The sequence below is a fragment of the Haliotis asinina genome, chromosome 6 (genome assembly GCF_037392515.1).
Source record: "Haliotis asinina isolate JCU_RB_2024 chromosome 6, JCU_Hal_asi_v2, whole genome shotgun sequence".
In the NCBI taxonomy this organism is placed as follows: Eukaryota; Metazoa; Mollusca; class Gastropoda; order Lepetellida; family Haliotidae; genus Haliotis; species Haliotis asinina.
Genome location: NC_090285.1, coordinates 41,507,501 through 41,520,835, shown reverse-complemented (window position 1 = coordinate 41,520,835; position 13,335 = coordinate 41,507,501). Strand labels below are relative to the sequence as shown.

Genomic DNA, 13,335 nt, shown 5'->3' with positions numbered 1-13,335 from the left:
TTTAAAACTTCCAGTATTTTGTGCTGATGCCAGGTTTCAAAGCTGCAACCCTTCACTTACTAGCCTGATAGTTTTATCCACTAGGCTATGAAGACTATCTGAAAAATGTCAGTATGAGCTGTTTGTTTGTCACATGATCGGTAGTGTATGCAGTGCGTTTCTGGAAAATGTTCAAATGTAATGTTTTCATAAAGGAAACAGGCGAATCATTTAGCAGGATATATTCCTTTATGCTTTTAATGATGGTGAATGAAAGAGTTTGGTTAACTTTGGTCGTAGATAATTGGATGGTTATCAAGAAATATCCAAGCAAAGGTAATCAAAGATTTCCAGAAAATGTTATTTCATTTTAGTTGCCAAGATGTCTTTGTTGACAAAGTCCAGCTTGAAGAAAACATAGCAAAGAACCAGGCCCTCAAAGAGAACCTGTTCATGATGGTTGTCTGTATTGAACTGAGGATCCCCCTGTTCCTTGTGGGAAAACCAGGCAGCTCTAAGTCCCTGGCCAAAACCATTGTTGCAGATGCCATGCAAGGCAACTCAGCCAGATCAGAGCTATTCAAACAACTGAAACAGGTTTGTCATTCCATGAACATTTCTTTTGGAGAACCAAGACCTTAACATCTTCTTTTAGTGGAAGTAAATATTTTGTCATCTGTTATCAGACCTTGATCATGTTCAGTGTTTCATTGACAACAATAAAACTGTTGAGATAAATATCCTGAAAGGTTTTGAAACCTCCAAAAATTGATGATCATGAACAAAGTGTCCTCGGTCATTGTCACGTCAGTTTATATGATTGCAGCAAAGTTTTTGCTATACTTTTGCAGGCACAGATGGTGTCATTCCAGTGCAGTCCTTTGGCCACTGCTGAAGGTATTGTTGGCACCTTCCGTCAGTGTGCTCGCTACCAGCAGGACAAGGACCTGGACAGGTTTGCCTCCATCGTTGTTCTGGATGAAGTTGGACTGGCAGAAGACTCACCAAGGATGCCACTGAAGGTAATTTTCCGTGTGTTACTTGATACTGAGAAACTTTCTAGTGTGGTGCTGAAATCTACCTGTGTTTCTGGGTCAGGTTTGTATGGGCATCATATTATTGTACAGTATAGTCCATAGGTTTTCAGCCAATCAGGCACTGCTTATTAAGCAGTATAGCAATGTTTGTAATTTCTTTAGCGTCAATTATTGAAACATCATGATCTTGTGTCTCAAAATATCCTGTGAATACTTAAGAACATGGTATCAGCGCAAACAATACACCAAAGTGCTATCACATAACATTAGTTTTGATTATAAATATTTTATATTGATGGAGCAAAACCTGAAATTAGAATTACACAGTGCTAAAATGTATTTCTCTTGATGAAACAGCTGTTTCAGGTACTATATTTGTCCAATCACTGCATCAGAATTCATTTTAAGATTCCCTGGTAATGTGGCGGGGACATGTGCACAGCTGATTGCTATTTCCAGCTCTGTATACGAGACAAATGCACACAGTAATCTTTATTCCTGCACATAATACGACGCAAACCAAGAACAAATTAGAACTGAAATAGCATACAAATTTGTCTAGAGATGTTTAATTGCAAATTTACTGCCAAAGTCATGTTCTCATTATTGTTCACTCAAAGTAGTATGTAATTATAATGTTGGGTTTTTGTTCACCTGAAAAAAATTTTAATGAAAGAAGAGCCTGTAGATAAAATCAGTCCAGGCCGAGGTGATTAGATCTAAGGAATTTACCCATGAAGATAAGAAAGATGCCAAAGGGCATCAAGAAAAATTATGTGAATAGTTTGTAACGACATCAACATTACAGTAAATACCTATCTTTAGTTAACATGTGATCAGGTCCCCCTTTTTTGTAACAATTAAATTGGATGTCCCCCTCAATCCCAAATTCCTGGATTGAACACTGTATTAATAGAGCAATATTGTATGCCTTAGTTGCCCAAAGTGTGCCATGATTGATTTCATAATCTGTTGGAATAATGAGATGGTGTATTTTAACATAAGAAAGTTTAATTGAGCCAGTTGAAACTTGGCTTGGATTTAGTGATCGATAATAGTATACTGAGTTGATGTGGATAAAAGGTTACATCACACTGTCGTTGACCAATGAGATAATCTGGCCAATGTCTTCAGTGGAGAGAGGTCTTTTGTGTAATGATTCTTCATGTATTGGTACTTTGTATGATCCTGGAATTCTGTATTGTATGCACAGAGAACTGGAGAGCAGGTTAAGTCACATGTTTACTGACCAACAAGCATGGTACAAGTAGTGCCATATTCCTACACCAGGAATGGTACTGCCCAAAGGGGGTAGTGAGGTGGCTGGCAATATAGTCCATATATTACATTTTGCTGATTCAGGGGAATTTTTCTAACCACCTGTTGAAATGACTAGTGTGTCACACATACAGGAGAACATGTTATGTTGTTTCCCAAACTATGATCTGTACTATCCAATATGCAACAGGTTGTAATGAAATTAAAAATGACTACTATCTATTTGCATCGGTTTTTCTTTAAAAAATATGTTTTCTTTAACTGTTCTTTTGAACTAGACAAATCTAACATCTTGAACACGAGTATTGTTTATGTTTGTCACTACCTGTGGCACTCAAGATGCTCTTGTTATTGTACAATGGAATTAAACCTACTTTGTATTAGAATTTGGTAACATCTGAGACTTGCAAGAAGGAATTTTGCAGTAGTTTTGTGGACAGTATGTGGTGTCATAGACGTATGTCCCCAAAATTTGCTGTGACAAGTCAAAATATGCAGATGTCTGTGACCTGTGAAAGAAATAATAAACATGAACAAGCATATTCAAGCATGATCAAGTTTTTTTTTTGCTCAAATTTGTGTTGACATTTTTGTCACCATGTTCATGTATGTTCTCAGATGTATGATGAGTTTAATTATATTTTGTGAAGATAAGACGATTTTCATATAAACTTGAAATGATAAGAATTTTGCAAGAAAATATTCCAAAATCAGTGTTAGAAGGAAATTTTGTTCAATGGATTCTTTGTTATAATTTTAAACTGTTGACTACAGTTTGAGTGATCTACAGTGCCATGTCACTGTTTGGCAGTTCAGTTGCTTTCAAGAAGTTTCTTGCATCCCGGCATCATTCAAGTTAATCATTGGTAGATGTGGTATTTATGAGAGTACTTGCTGCTAGGTCATTTCTCCTTCCACAGACACTTCATCCACTTCTGGAAGATGGTTGTCAGGGAGATGAAAAGCCAGAGCCATACAAGAAGGCAAGTGAAAGATTTCAGATCATATAGTTGCATAAATTTCACAGTTCACCTATCTCGTTTGAGATAATATTAGTAAACAACTGTAAACAGGGTTCATACAATGTTACTCTATTCTTAGGTTGCCTTCATTGGTATCTCCAACTGGGCCTTGGACCCTGCCAAGATGAACCGAGGTATCCTGGTGCAGAGAGAAGTCCCTGATGATGGGGAACTGGTGAAGAGTGCACAGTTAGTAGACATTCAAATACTAGTATTGACATATATACTTACAGATGTTTTTATGTGCACTTAACCTCAATGCATTTATTTCAGTGCCATATATTCAGTGTCTCACTATAGGAAGGAAAATTGTATGATTTTTTGCTTCAGTGAATGTCATATGAATATTTTTTTAACTTTCAGAGGCATTTGTTCAAGTAGTGGGAGAGTCCTCCGAAGAATCAAGCCTTTGCTACCAATGCTAGCAAATGCTTACACAACTATATTCAACAGAGCACAGAATACAAAAAGAGAATTCTTTGGTCTGAGAGACTTCTACAGGTATGTAGTTCTTGCCATGTGAGCCAAACTAGTCTATTTGGACTGGTTTAGCCTGATATATACAGTGCTGTCAAAAAAGTAGTTACATTTTGTCTCACCAAGCAGTAATTAATTGGAAAAGGATGGAAAAACAAAATACAAGTGGGAAGTAGATAGAACTTAGCCCAATGCATTGTAGACATACTAACTTCTGTCAGAACACAGGTAGTGTATTGTTAAATATTTATGGGAAACAACAATGAGCAGCTTGGAGTATTGATGATCCCCACCATTCAACATTTTGTATGTGTCTCAGAGGCATGTGTGTTCAGGTGTGTCAGGTTGCTGTGTGAGTGCTGCTAGTAGACTGTAGCAGAGTATTCAAGCCCAAGGGGTCTGTGGAATATTCACATCGGCATGGTTGCCCCAGAGTCACAACAGTCTGAGATGAAACGCACATGATTAAAACTGCGTTTGTAACAGATTTCTTAATGCAGAAGATCTTCAGACAGGCACATTTGTGATGGATTAGACATCATGGCCACTGGAATCAATGTCAGTGATCTTGTGTGCTCTTCACAGATGAAAGCAGATTCAGTTTGTCCTTCCATGATGCTCAGCAGAGGATTTATTGTCACACTGGAGAGAGAATCGCAGATGCATCTATGGCCATGCACCACAATTTTGATGAGAGTTATTCATGGTTTGGGCATGGATAACTCATGATGGATATACTCTAAAGCATGTGGTCTACAGTAACCTGACTAGACAGTATGAAATTCTGGCTCCTATAGCAGTACCTTTCCTGCAAACTATGTGTTGCTGACCCTCTTTAGCGCAAGATGAAAATGCTAGGCGTCAATGGGCTAGGATTGTCACAGAATTTATTAGGCAGCTGAGTGCAGAAGGCATGGAGTGGCCAGCATTGAGCATGCCTGAGATGAATTCAGTTGATGTTTATACACATGTCACCCAGCACCATCATATCTCCCAGGACTCTGCAGAGCTCTAGTAGAGGAAAGTAATGCGCTTCTGCAAGCTTTCCTTTTGAATCTGATAAGGAACATAAGAACAAGGTGCACATGTGTCTTGAATGTGTGAAAAGGTACACAGTATTCTGAATGACCGAGTGCTTCCTGTTTGTCTTTTTCATTTTGTGCATTTTTGCTAGGAGTGTTTGAACTTTCTGTTTGTATGTCACAATGTGTCACACTTGTCAGTTCCTTAAACATTTGATGACACTTTTGTACTGTCATTTCTGAGTAAATTTTCTTCACATGTGCTATGTATCATTTTACCTTTCTTAATGAGGCCTAGTGTGATATGTTGCAGCCTTGTAAAGATGGTTTATGCCTTTGCTGATAAACACGACCGAGACATTTGCTGGCATCAGTTAGAGCATGCTGTCAAGAGGAACTTTGGTGGCCTTGACAACCTGGACCCAGTTGTTGTGTTCAAAGACAAGATCACTACAGTTCAAAAGCAGGAACAGGTAAAATAGTGAATCTGTTACTAATTCCCTTCAATTAAACAAAATCTATTTATAAGTGGTTCAAAGCAATGTAAAATTATGCAGTCATAGTATTTCACAAACAAACTTTTTTTTCAAAAATGACTTTAATGATGATGGTTCTATGAAACATCTTATGCTACATTTCAAACATAACAATTCTCATAAAAATCATTGAAAGTTGAAAATGTGCTATTTTCTCACACAGAAACATGATGATGATCCTGAATCAAACACTATTCAACTTATAGAGGCTGGTCTGTCCACTGACGTTGCAAGCAGGTCAACATTTAGTTATTATCATTATGTAATGTATAACTCAATGTGCAGGATGTCTATTTAATGCTGATAAGTATACCATGATTCTCTGTTGTCAAACTATAGTAAATAATTGAATGAATTGTCGTTGTGGTTAAAGAAACACTATTAAGATGTTGTTATGGTTTAATTTCTTGTCTGTTAATACTATTATTTCAGAAAGCATTTCTAAATTGATAGTATTAAACATTTATACTCAGTATTATTGGTTTACATCTTCAGTTGTTGATGTTACAACAAGTTATAGCTGCAATGTCAGAATACTTTGAATACAAGCAAAATGCTTTCATCATTTACAAGTTCAGGTGTTGCTGAAAATCTTTTTCACATACAGTGAGAGCCGTTACCTGCTGCTGTTGACTGAGAACTATGGAGCTCTTAGCATCTTACAGCAAGAGATTTTAGCCAGACACAAAGTCATTGTTATCTTTGGCTCCAGTTTTCCTAAGGACCAGGAATATACTCAGGTAATACTGACTTCTTTTGGTTGTGGAAAATAGTTTGTTGCTGTTATTCAGCTTCTATTTATATTAATAACTTGATCTGAAGTTTTGGCCACTATATCTAACTACATTTAGATTAGGTTTGTTAAAAAGGTGGAAAATGACATGTTTCAAAAGCAATGTTCACGTGAGGTAGCTGTTACAAATAGAAAATGGATTGAATACTTAGTACAGTACTTATCATGGCATGCTGTGCATTGTTAGAGACTACATGATGACAAATGCCCCTCTGACAGATTGGACTTCAAGTTTGGCACAATCCTTCTCTTATTTCAAGGCTCTTGAACAAGCACAAGACAACTAATGATGTTAAAGTCAAGACCTTCAAATACAGCAGTAAGAGGACAGATAATTGTTGAGACTAGTTTGGTGACATATTTGGCATTGTATTACAGGTGTGTCGTAACATCAACAGGATCAAGGTGTGCATGGAGACTGGCAGCACAGTCATCTTGTTGAACCTGGAAAATCTGTATGAGAGTCTTTATGATGCACTGAACCAGGTGACTTGTCACTATTTTTGGCTTCTCAGAATAAGTTCAAAGAGAAGTGTCATACAGAATTTAAGGGATTTATGGGATTTTGCTTGTTTGATACCAGATCATTCACTCATATCATAAATGTGTTATTACATGGGGCATGGTTTAGTGTCCTTGAGGCAGTTTGGGTTTATTATTATATCAAGGACATCCTTTTCTCCTCCCATCCATCTGTCAATTTGTCTATCACTGACAGTATTGTGCAACCTGTAACTTGAAAACTACTGTGTAGGTTCTTTCAATACTCGGTGGACAATTTCTATGATAACAGAAGAGGTGCGGTGCAAAAAGTGATGTCAGTAGAATTTATGATAACTACAGGTGTTTTTTTTTTCACTTTTATGCTTAAAGTGGTGTGATCTATAATATCATACAGTGACTTGTTTGTCTGAGAAATAATCATCTGTGACAACTGATGTTAAGCGGTAGCCTAATGAATGAGAAGGTCTGTCTGGTAGCAATGTCCATAATATTTTGTGAGAGAGTTATTCAAGGACCTTTTCCCCATGTACAGGATAAATTCATCAGTGACAATGTCTGTATCTGACTAAGCATGCTCTAACTGTTATTTTTTGTGCTTTATTCATGAAACTGTCATCAATATGTTCCAAATTGTTCTTCATCTGGTGTTGGAATTCATGTTTTGGATATTGAAGAGCCATGCTCACTTGTTAATACAAGTATTGCTGATTTAAACATGACATGGTCAGCAAACAGCATCTTCATCTCAATAATGTCTTCAGTATGTGAGTTTGCAACTTCAATGTAGGACTGTTTTCAATAACTCTCTGTTCAGTGTTTACAATTGTATGTAATGGTACAGAATGAAGGAAAATAAGGTTCAATGGATAGTCAGTTCCAAAGAACTTGGTTTTCCTTTATCTTTACAACTCTAACATGCTTCTCAAAGAAGTAGTACAGAATGAAGGTAACACTGTCTTTGATGTTCCACCATTTGTTAATGATCAGTTCAAATGCTATGAAGGGCAGCACTAAATGATCATTTCACATATTTGGTTTCCACATGCTTCTGTGATTTCAGTACTATGCCCGACTTGGAGGTGAACGCTTTGTTGATCTTGGGCTTGGCACACACAGAGTCAAGTGCAGAGTTCATCAGAAATTCAAGTAGGTGCTATAACTGCAGGGCTTTTAACTGTTAGTACATGTCTTGCTTACTGATTGAAGGTGTCTAGCTGAACAATGCTTTGAATAGAATTCTGTATAGGCTGTCTAAATGTATAAAGTAGATGACAGTTGTATGGTGCTGCAATACAAGGATTCAAACCATGGGTTTTAAACCCATGATCAGCAGATCATGGATGCTTCAAGACCTTGCACTGTATATTTTATTAAATAGATTTCTATTTCCAGTGAATGGACACTTACAAAATGATATTATTTGTGATAATAATGATTCTTCATGTAGTTTTGTGCAAACATGTTCTGATCCTGGCAGAGTATTGCATGCTGTATTATAACCTGTTACCAAATAGCAGTCCATTGATGCCACTTCATATTTAAACATGTCTGTGTTTTGTTACCAGACTGATTGTCGTAGCAGAGAAGCAGAAGGTATATGATGAGTTCCCGATCCCACTGATCAACCGCCTGGAGAAACACTTCCTTGATCTTAACAACATGATGACACCTGAGCAGAAAAAACTGGCAGAGGAACTGAACCAGTGGGCTGTGGACTTTATAACTGCCAGAACATTCACTTCTGGAAAGTGAGACATGACTGTTTAACTGAACATCTTGTCATTTGTGTGGGAGATAGACATACATTAGAGTGTTTTAATATGAATGCTATATTGTACTCCTTAATGAATATACCATGTGCAATTCCTATATTTAGTACTTCAGTTGGAATCATGTCACAGGTTGTTTACAAACGAGTGTTATTTTGAAATGCATGAAAGCATATTGTGTTAGCTTGACTGATTAAGGCTATGAGACCAAAGAAGAGTTTGGCTTTAAGATAAATTGGCTGGTTTGGCAGAACCTACTATATACCACTTAAGGTGTACTTCTGTACTTCTAGTACTCTTGTTGTTATCTTAGTAGGCAGAGAGAGAATCTTCCTGAAGATGCCTTCATGGGCTACCATCCAGACACAGCTGCAGCCATTGTGATACAAGTTTGGGGCAGGGATCATCTTGTGGCCTCGGATGAGGATGTGAGTGAGACATTTTCTAAGCATCATGAAGAAAGTGACATATTCATTAAAAATGGTTCACATTCATTACACCTTGGCAACGGTTTTAAAGGATAATGTAGTCAATCATCTACTTGTATGTGCTTCATCCATAGAGCACATTTTGCTTACTGTGATTGTTTTCCCATTTCCCATCAAAACCCCATGCTAATAGACCATCTTTCTGTTATATATTTTCCTGGCACAGATTTTCAGGGAATGTCAAGAGATACTGTTGTGGTGTGCCACTCCTGCCTCAGTGGAAAGGCTGGCAGATCAGAAACTCCATCTTGAAGCTGAAACTATCCACAGAACTTACTGGCAGTGCCAGCAACATGATGACATCTACCAGTATCTTAAAAAGAAGATCTTGGAGATGGGTTGTTCCAGTTTGCAAGCTCAGGTAAGACAATTTTGAAACACATTTCTGTATTTCACAACAGGTATTATTGTGAAAAAAAGAGAAATTTTAAAGTAGCCATGATATCTGCAGCAGATATTGTGTGTTATTTGAGTTACTGTTGACACATTACTAAATTAAAGTTAAACTAAAGTTAAAACAAGAAAAGATGTTGACTCTAACAAATAGTTTATAATTGCAAGCTTCATTTTCCTGTTCTGTGAGTTAACAGGCAAAGAAGTAAGTTAGTCAGTCAGTCAAGTATATAATTGTATAGTAGTATGTGATATCCCAGATTTAATGAGGTTTGTGACTGAATTTATATTTTGTTGTTAATAAGGTATTTAATTGTCCTAAACAGAAGTTACCTGAAGTTTTATACAAAAATTCTTGGCACACGAATAGGTCAAGTGGTGAATTGGTATTGTTTCATAGTTGTCTTTTGTTTTGTTTTTTAAGCAAAAGGTATTTGTTCAGTTTCCATGGTAACAATGGCCTTTTTTAATTTCTTGAGACTTTTTACAAACTTTCATTTTTATCCCACTGGCTTATAATGCTGGTAGATAGTCAACAGTGAAAGATGTTTTCATTTTGGGCCATAACCTAAAAACATTCAACATTTTTCAAAACAAAGTGGAGATAACCACATGGATATATTGTTTTTCAATTATATTTAGTCCTGTTTCCATGGGGGGAAGTTTTAATTAACCAAAACAAATTTAGTGTTGTTTCTGAGTCAGAATTCAAAAAAAGGAGCCAAAGGTGACCTTCTTCTTGGCAGAAATTGATATAAATTTATTTTGTGATTGTTGCCATGATAACAAGTCTGATGCTGACACTAAAAGTAATAAGTGTTTTTTTTCATTGATTTTCCATTCAGGAAGATCAGGTTGTCAGCTCTTGCCTTTTGTACTTAGAATTCTTAGAATATGTTGGTTTTTCTGTGGCAATAAGTTTGACTTAGACCCATGTTGTTGTATACCTGACATGGACATACAAAGCTGTGAATCCTAACCCCATGATATTGTTTTGATTACTACTCTTGTATGTGGGCAGGTTAGATAGAAATTATCTCCTCGGGTTGGACTTCAGAAACAGTCAGATGTCTTGTTCTTTTACATTTGTTTAGTGACATAGAGGCTGAATCCCCAAATGTGCCAGAAGCATGTTGAGGGGCTGTGTGATATCACACTTTTCTAAGTGTTATAGAATTTCTTGTGGGTATGATAGTCAAGTGTTTGATAGTCATGTGTTTCATGTTCACATGCAGGATGATCTGCTGTTGACAGCTAGAATGCACGTGGTTGAGCCTATTCATTCAGAACATTCATTTTTGGTCAGTTAATTTATGTCACACATGGGTCTTTGAGTCACCACTGATGACAACTTGCATAGTCTAGTCAGGTGACCATTCAACTAGAATGAATGTCCCCATGACTATGTTCAAAGACATAGAATCTGTCTCAAACCCTTTCCAGTGCTCTAATGATTGTAGATGCCAGCTGTCAGGACAGTTTATCTGCAAACCACATGTCTTGATCCTTTGACTTACTTGACATGAATCACCTTGGATAGCTTATATGCTGATAGACTTATGGACAGTATTAATGCAGATGTACAGTTAAGTGCCAATATAAAGTTAACACATACAGACTAAGAGATGAAGTGATAATATTGTGTTGCCTCTTACTTTATGTATTTAGATTTTTTGTAACCATTGTTTTGATGGCTTTGTATATTTAATTAAATCTTGATTGTCATACAGGTGACAACTCACTCCAAACTGCTGACAGACCAGGAGAAGGAGGACCTGGGCAGACATCTAACTCTGACTCCCAACAACATTATCCTGCTCACACTGCAGTCCTTTGACACAGAGCAGCAATTTGCACAGCAGATCAAGTAGGTGTCCTCAACTATTTGACTTCTCGATTCGAAGAATTGGCAGCACCCGATATGTGTCACAAAAAGAGAATACATGGCCATTGAATCCATTTAAAAAATGCAATCTTGCAATCTTTGGTCAGATTTATATCTTCAGGGTTGTGCTGATAAAAAGTCTGAATGGTGAATTAGCCAGATTATTAATTTAGGCAACCATTAGATATTGCCAGCAACAGGATGACTATTATTTGTTTGTTTGTTTTGTTTTTGGTAAAGGAGTGTGCTCATTTGTTTTGTATTTCAAAAACAGGATTGCTATGTGAATGCTCCTTTCACTATAAATTTGTTTGAGTTTTGGGATCTTTGGAAATGTTGAAGGTCAAACCTTTTAACTGATTTCAGTAACAGAAACTATGAGCAGTAGGTGTTCAGAAACTATTGATTTGTCAAATTTTAGAAACTTTGTTCAGCGGAGTGAAGAAGGTCAGAAACTGCTGCTGGTTCAGTGTGGATCTGGAGACAGAAACCAGTCTCTCATCAGGAGTGCCCAGTACTGTGTTCTGGATGAGCTGCATGATGCAAGACAATTCGCTGTAGTCTTCATCATACAACTGCCTAATATTGCTGGAGGCTGCTTTTCTGGCTTTCAGGTAAGTTCATATATGTTCATAATAGATTCTTATCAAGCTGCAGAAAGAGAGAAACAATATAATTATTGGTCAGCTATCTTTAAGAAGATCGCCAAAGGTACACAGGTTTCCCAGCCCATGGTGCTTTCAGGTGTGCATTTGTCATATATGTAGGGTAGTCATTTTTTTCCTGTATTCGTCATGCCATGCATGGCATAAATGTTTTCTCCTCAGAAACAAATGGACTTATGAAACTTAGTTTGATATTCATGCGTGTATTGTGATTAGTCTGTTCATCCCTCTCAAAATCTCATCATTATAACTGCAGAAACTCCTGAAAAAGTGAACATAACACTTCACATGCTTTTATTTTCACCTAACATTGCAACTGAATCATTTGTAGATATTTGGGATTGACTATTATGGCCACCAAATTAGGTATTTTGACATGATTATGACTGTTGCTTCTCAACTGTATTGTGATAATTTGCAGTTGTGTTATCAAAACAATGTCACATTTCTCTGTAGACATTTTTTCCAAAATTGTGAGACTGAGGAACCTAACTTTGGCATCTATGATTCTTTTCAAGATCATATAAATATTTTTTCCAAATTCTTGTTAAATGTGTCAAAGAATTATATGGCTGTACAAGGTATTTGCCTTGTGTGGCTCAGTGTTTGGGTCACATAAACTTAATTACAACATTAACCTCATTCTTGCAGATGTTGAAACATTTTGGACAGTTATTTATTTGTTTTGTATTTATTGGTATTTGTGCAGAAAATATTTTTGTAGCAATGCTGAAACTGTAGTCTTCGTGATTTCAATTTCATCAAATTTTATGTGCTGGATCAAGCTTTCACCTACAGAGTGTTCTCTTTATACACTCAAGGTGACTTTAAGGTAAAATTAACATATGGTCGGAAAACAGAGCATTTACAGTCAGTGGTCGATGAGTTTATTCCTGTTGTTTTTTCATGGCTGTTCAAATGGGAAAATCAGTACCAAACTCATGAACATAATTATGAGCTGTTTAAATCAGTATGTACAACCAGTATATGGTGGAACCATTAATATTTTTTTACTGCAATGTCATGGTACTCTTTTACTTTAAAACCAAGATTATTGTTTTTTTAGAAAAATATATGTATATATACTACAAACAAAAAGTATCGGAACCTCTTTGATAGTCATATGAACTTAAACTTGGTAGGGTCATTTATAGTTTCAGGTAAATGAAACATTTTGTGTGTTTAATGGACACTTTTAAAGACATGTTTGAACATGCAGTGAAGCAACTGATTCAGTATTCATTGAGTTTGAGTGAAATGAAACATTGTCAAAAACAGTGAAAAACTGGAGTTCTGATACACACCAGCACCATGTTTGATTCATATTCACAAACACAACAGCTAAGTTCATGTGGAAGACAAACTATCAAATTTTAGAATGTTCATGTACTCTTTGTTTGTAGTGTATACGTATGATTAATCTGTAAGTTACATAATTATATAACTGTTACTCAGGGCAGTGGCCTAACTATTTGAATGAACTTTAT

At 36.5% G+C, this 13,335-nt stretch overlaps 1 protein-coding gene across 1 annotated transcript in view; it reads left to right on the top strand.

The window, feature by feature from the left end:
• LOC137286116 (E3 ubiquitin-protein ligase rnf213-alpha-like) overlaps positions 1-13,335 on the top strand; it is a 251,401-nt gene that overhangs the window by 194,114 nt on the left and 43,952 nt on the right. The window contains exons 45-59 of the mRNA XM_067817776.1: positions 354-576; positions 831-1,001; positions 3,215-3,277; positions 3,396-3,505; positions 3,680-3,817; positions 5,129-5,288; positions 5,515-5,588; positions 5,959-6,091; positions 6,523-6,630; positions 7,709-7,794; positions 8,214-8,396; positions 8,731-8,845; positions 9,072-9,266; positions 11,029-11,165; positions 11,605-11,797. Coding sequence (XP_067673877.1) covers positions 354-576; positions 831-1,001; positions 3,215-3,277; positions 3,396-3,505; positions 3,680-3,817; positions 5,129-5,288; positions 5,515-5,588; positions 5,959-6,091; positions 6,523-6,630; positions 7,709-7,794; positions 8,214-8,396; positions 8,731-8,845; positions 9,072-9,266; positions 11,029-11,165; positions 11,605-11,797 — 2,089 coding nt within the window. The remainder of the gene's footprint in view (positions 1-353; positions 577-830; positions 1,002-3,214; positions 3,278-3,395; positions 3,506-3,679; positions 3,818-5,128; positions 5,289-5,514; positions 5,589-5,958; positions 6,092-6,522; positions 6,631-7,708; positions 7,795-8,213; positions 8,397-8,730; positions 8,846-9,071; positions 9,267-11,028; positions 11,166-11,604; positions 11,798-13,335) is intronic.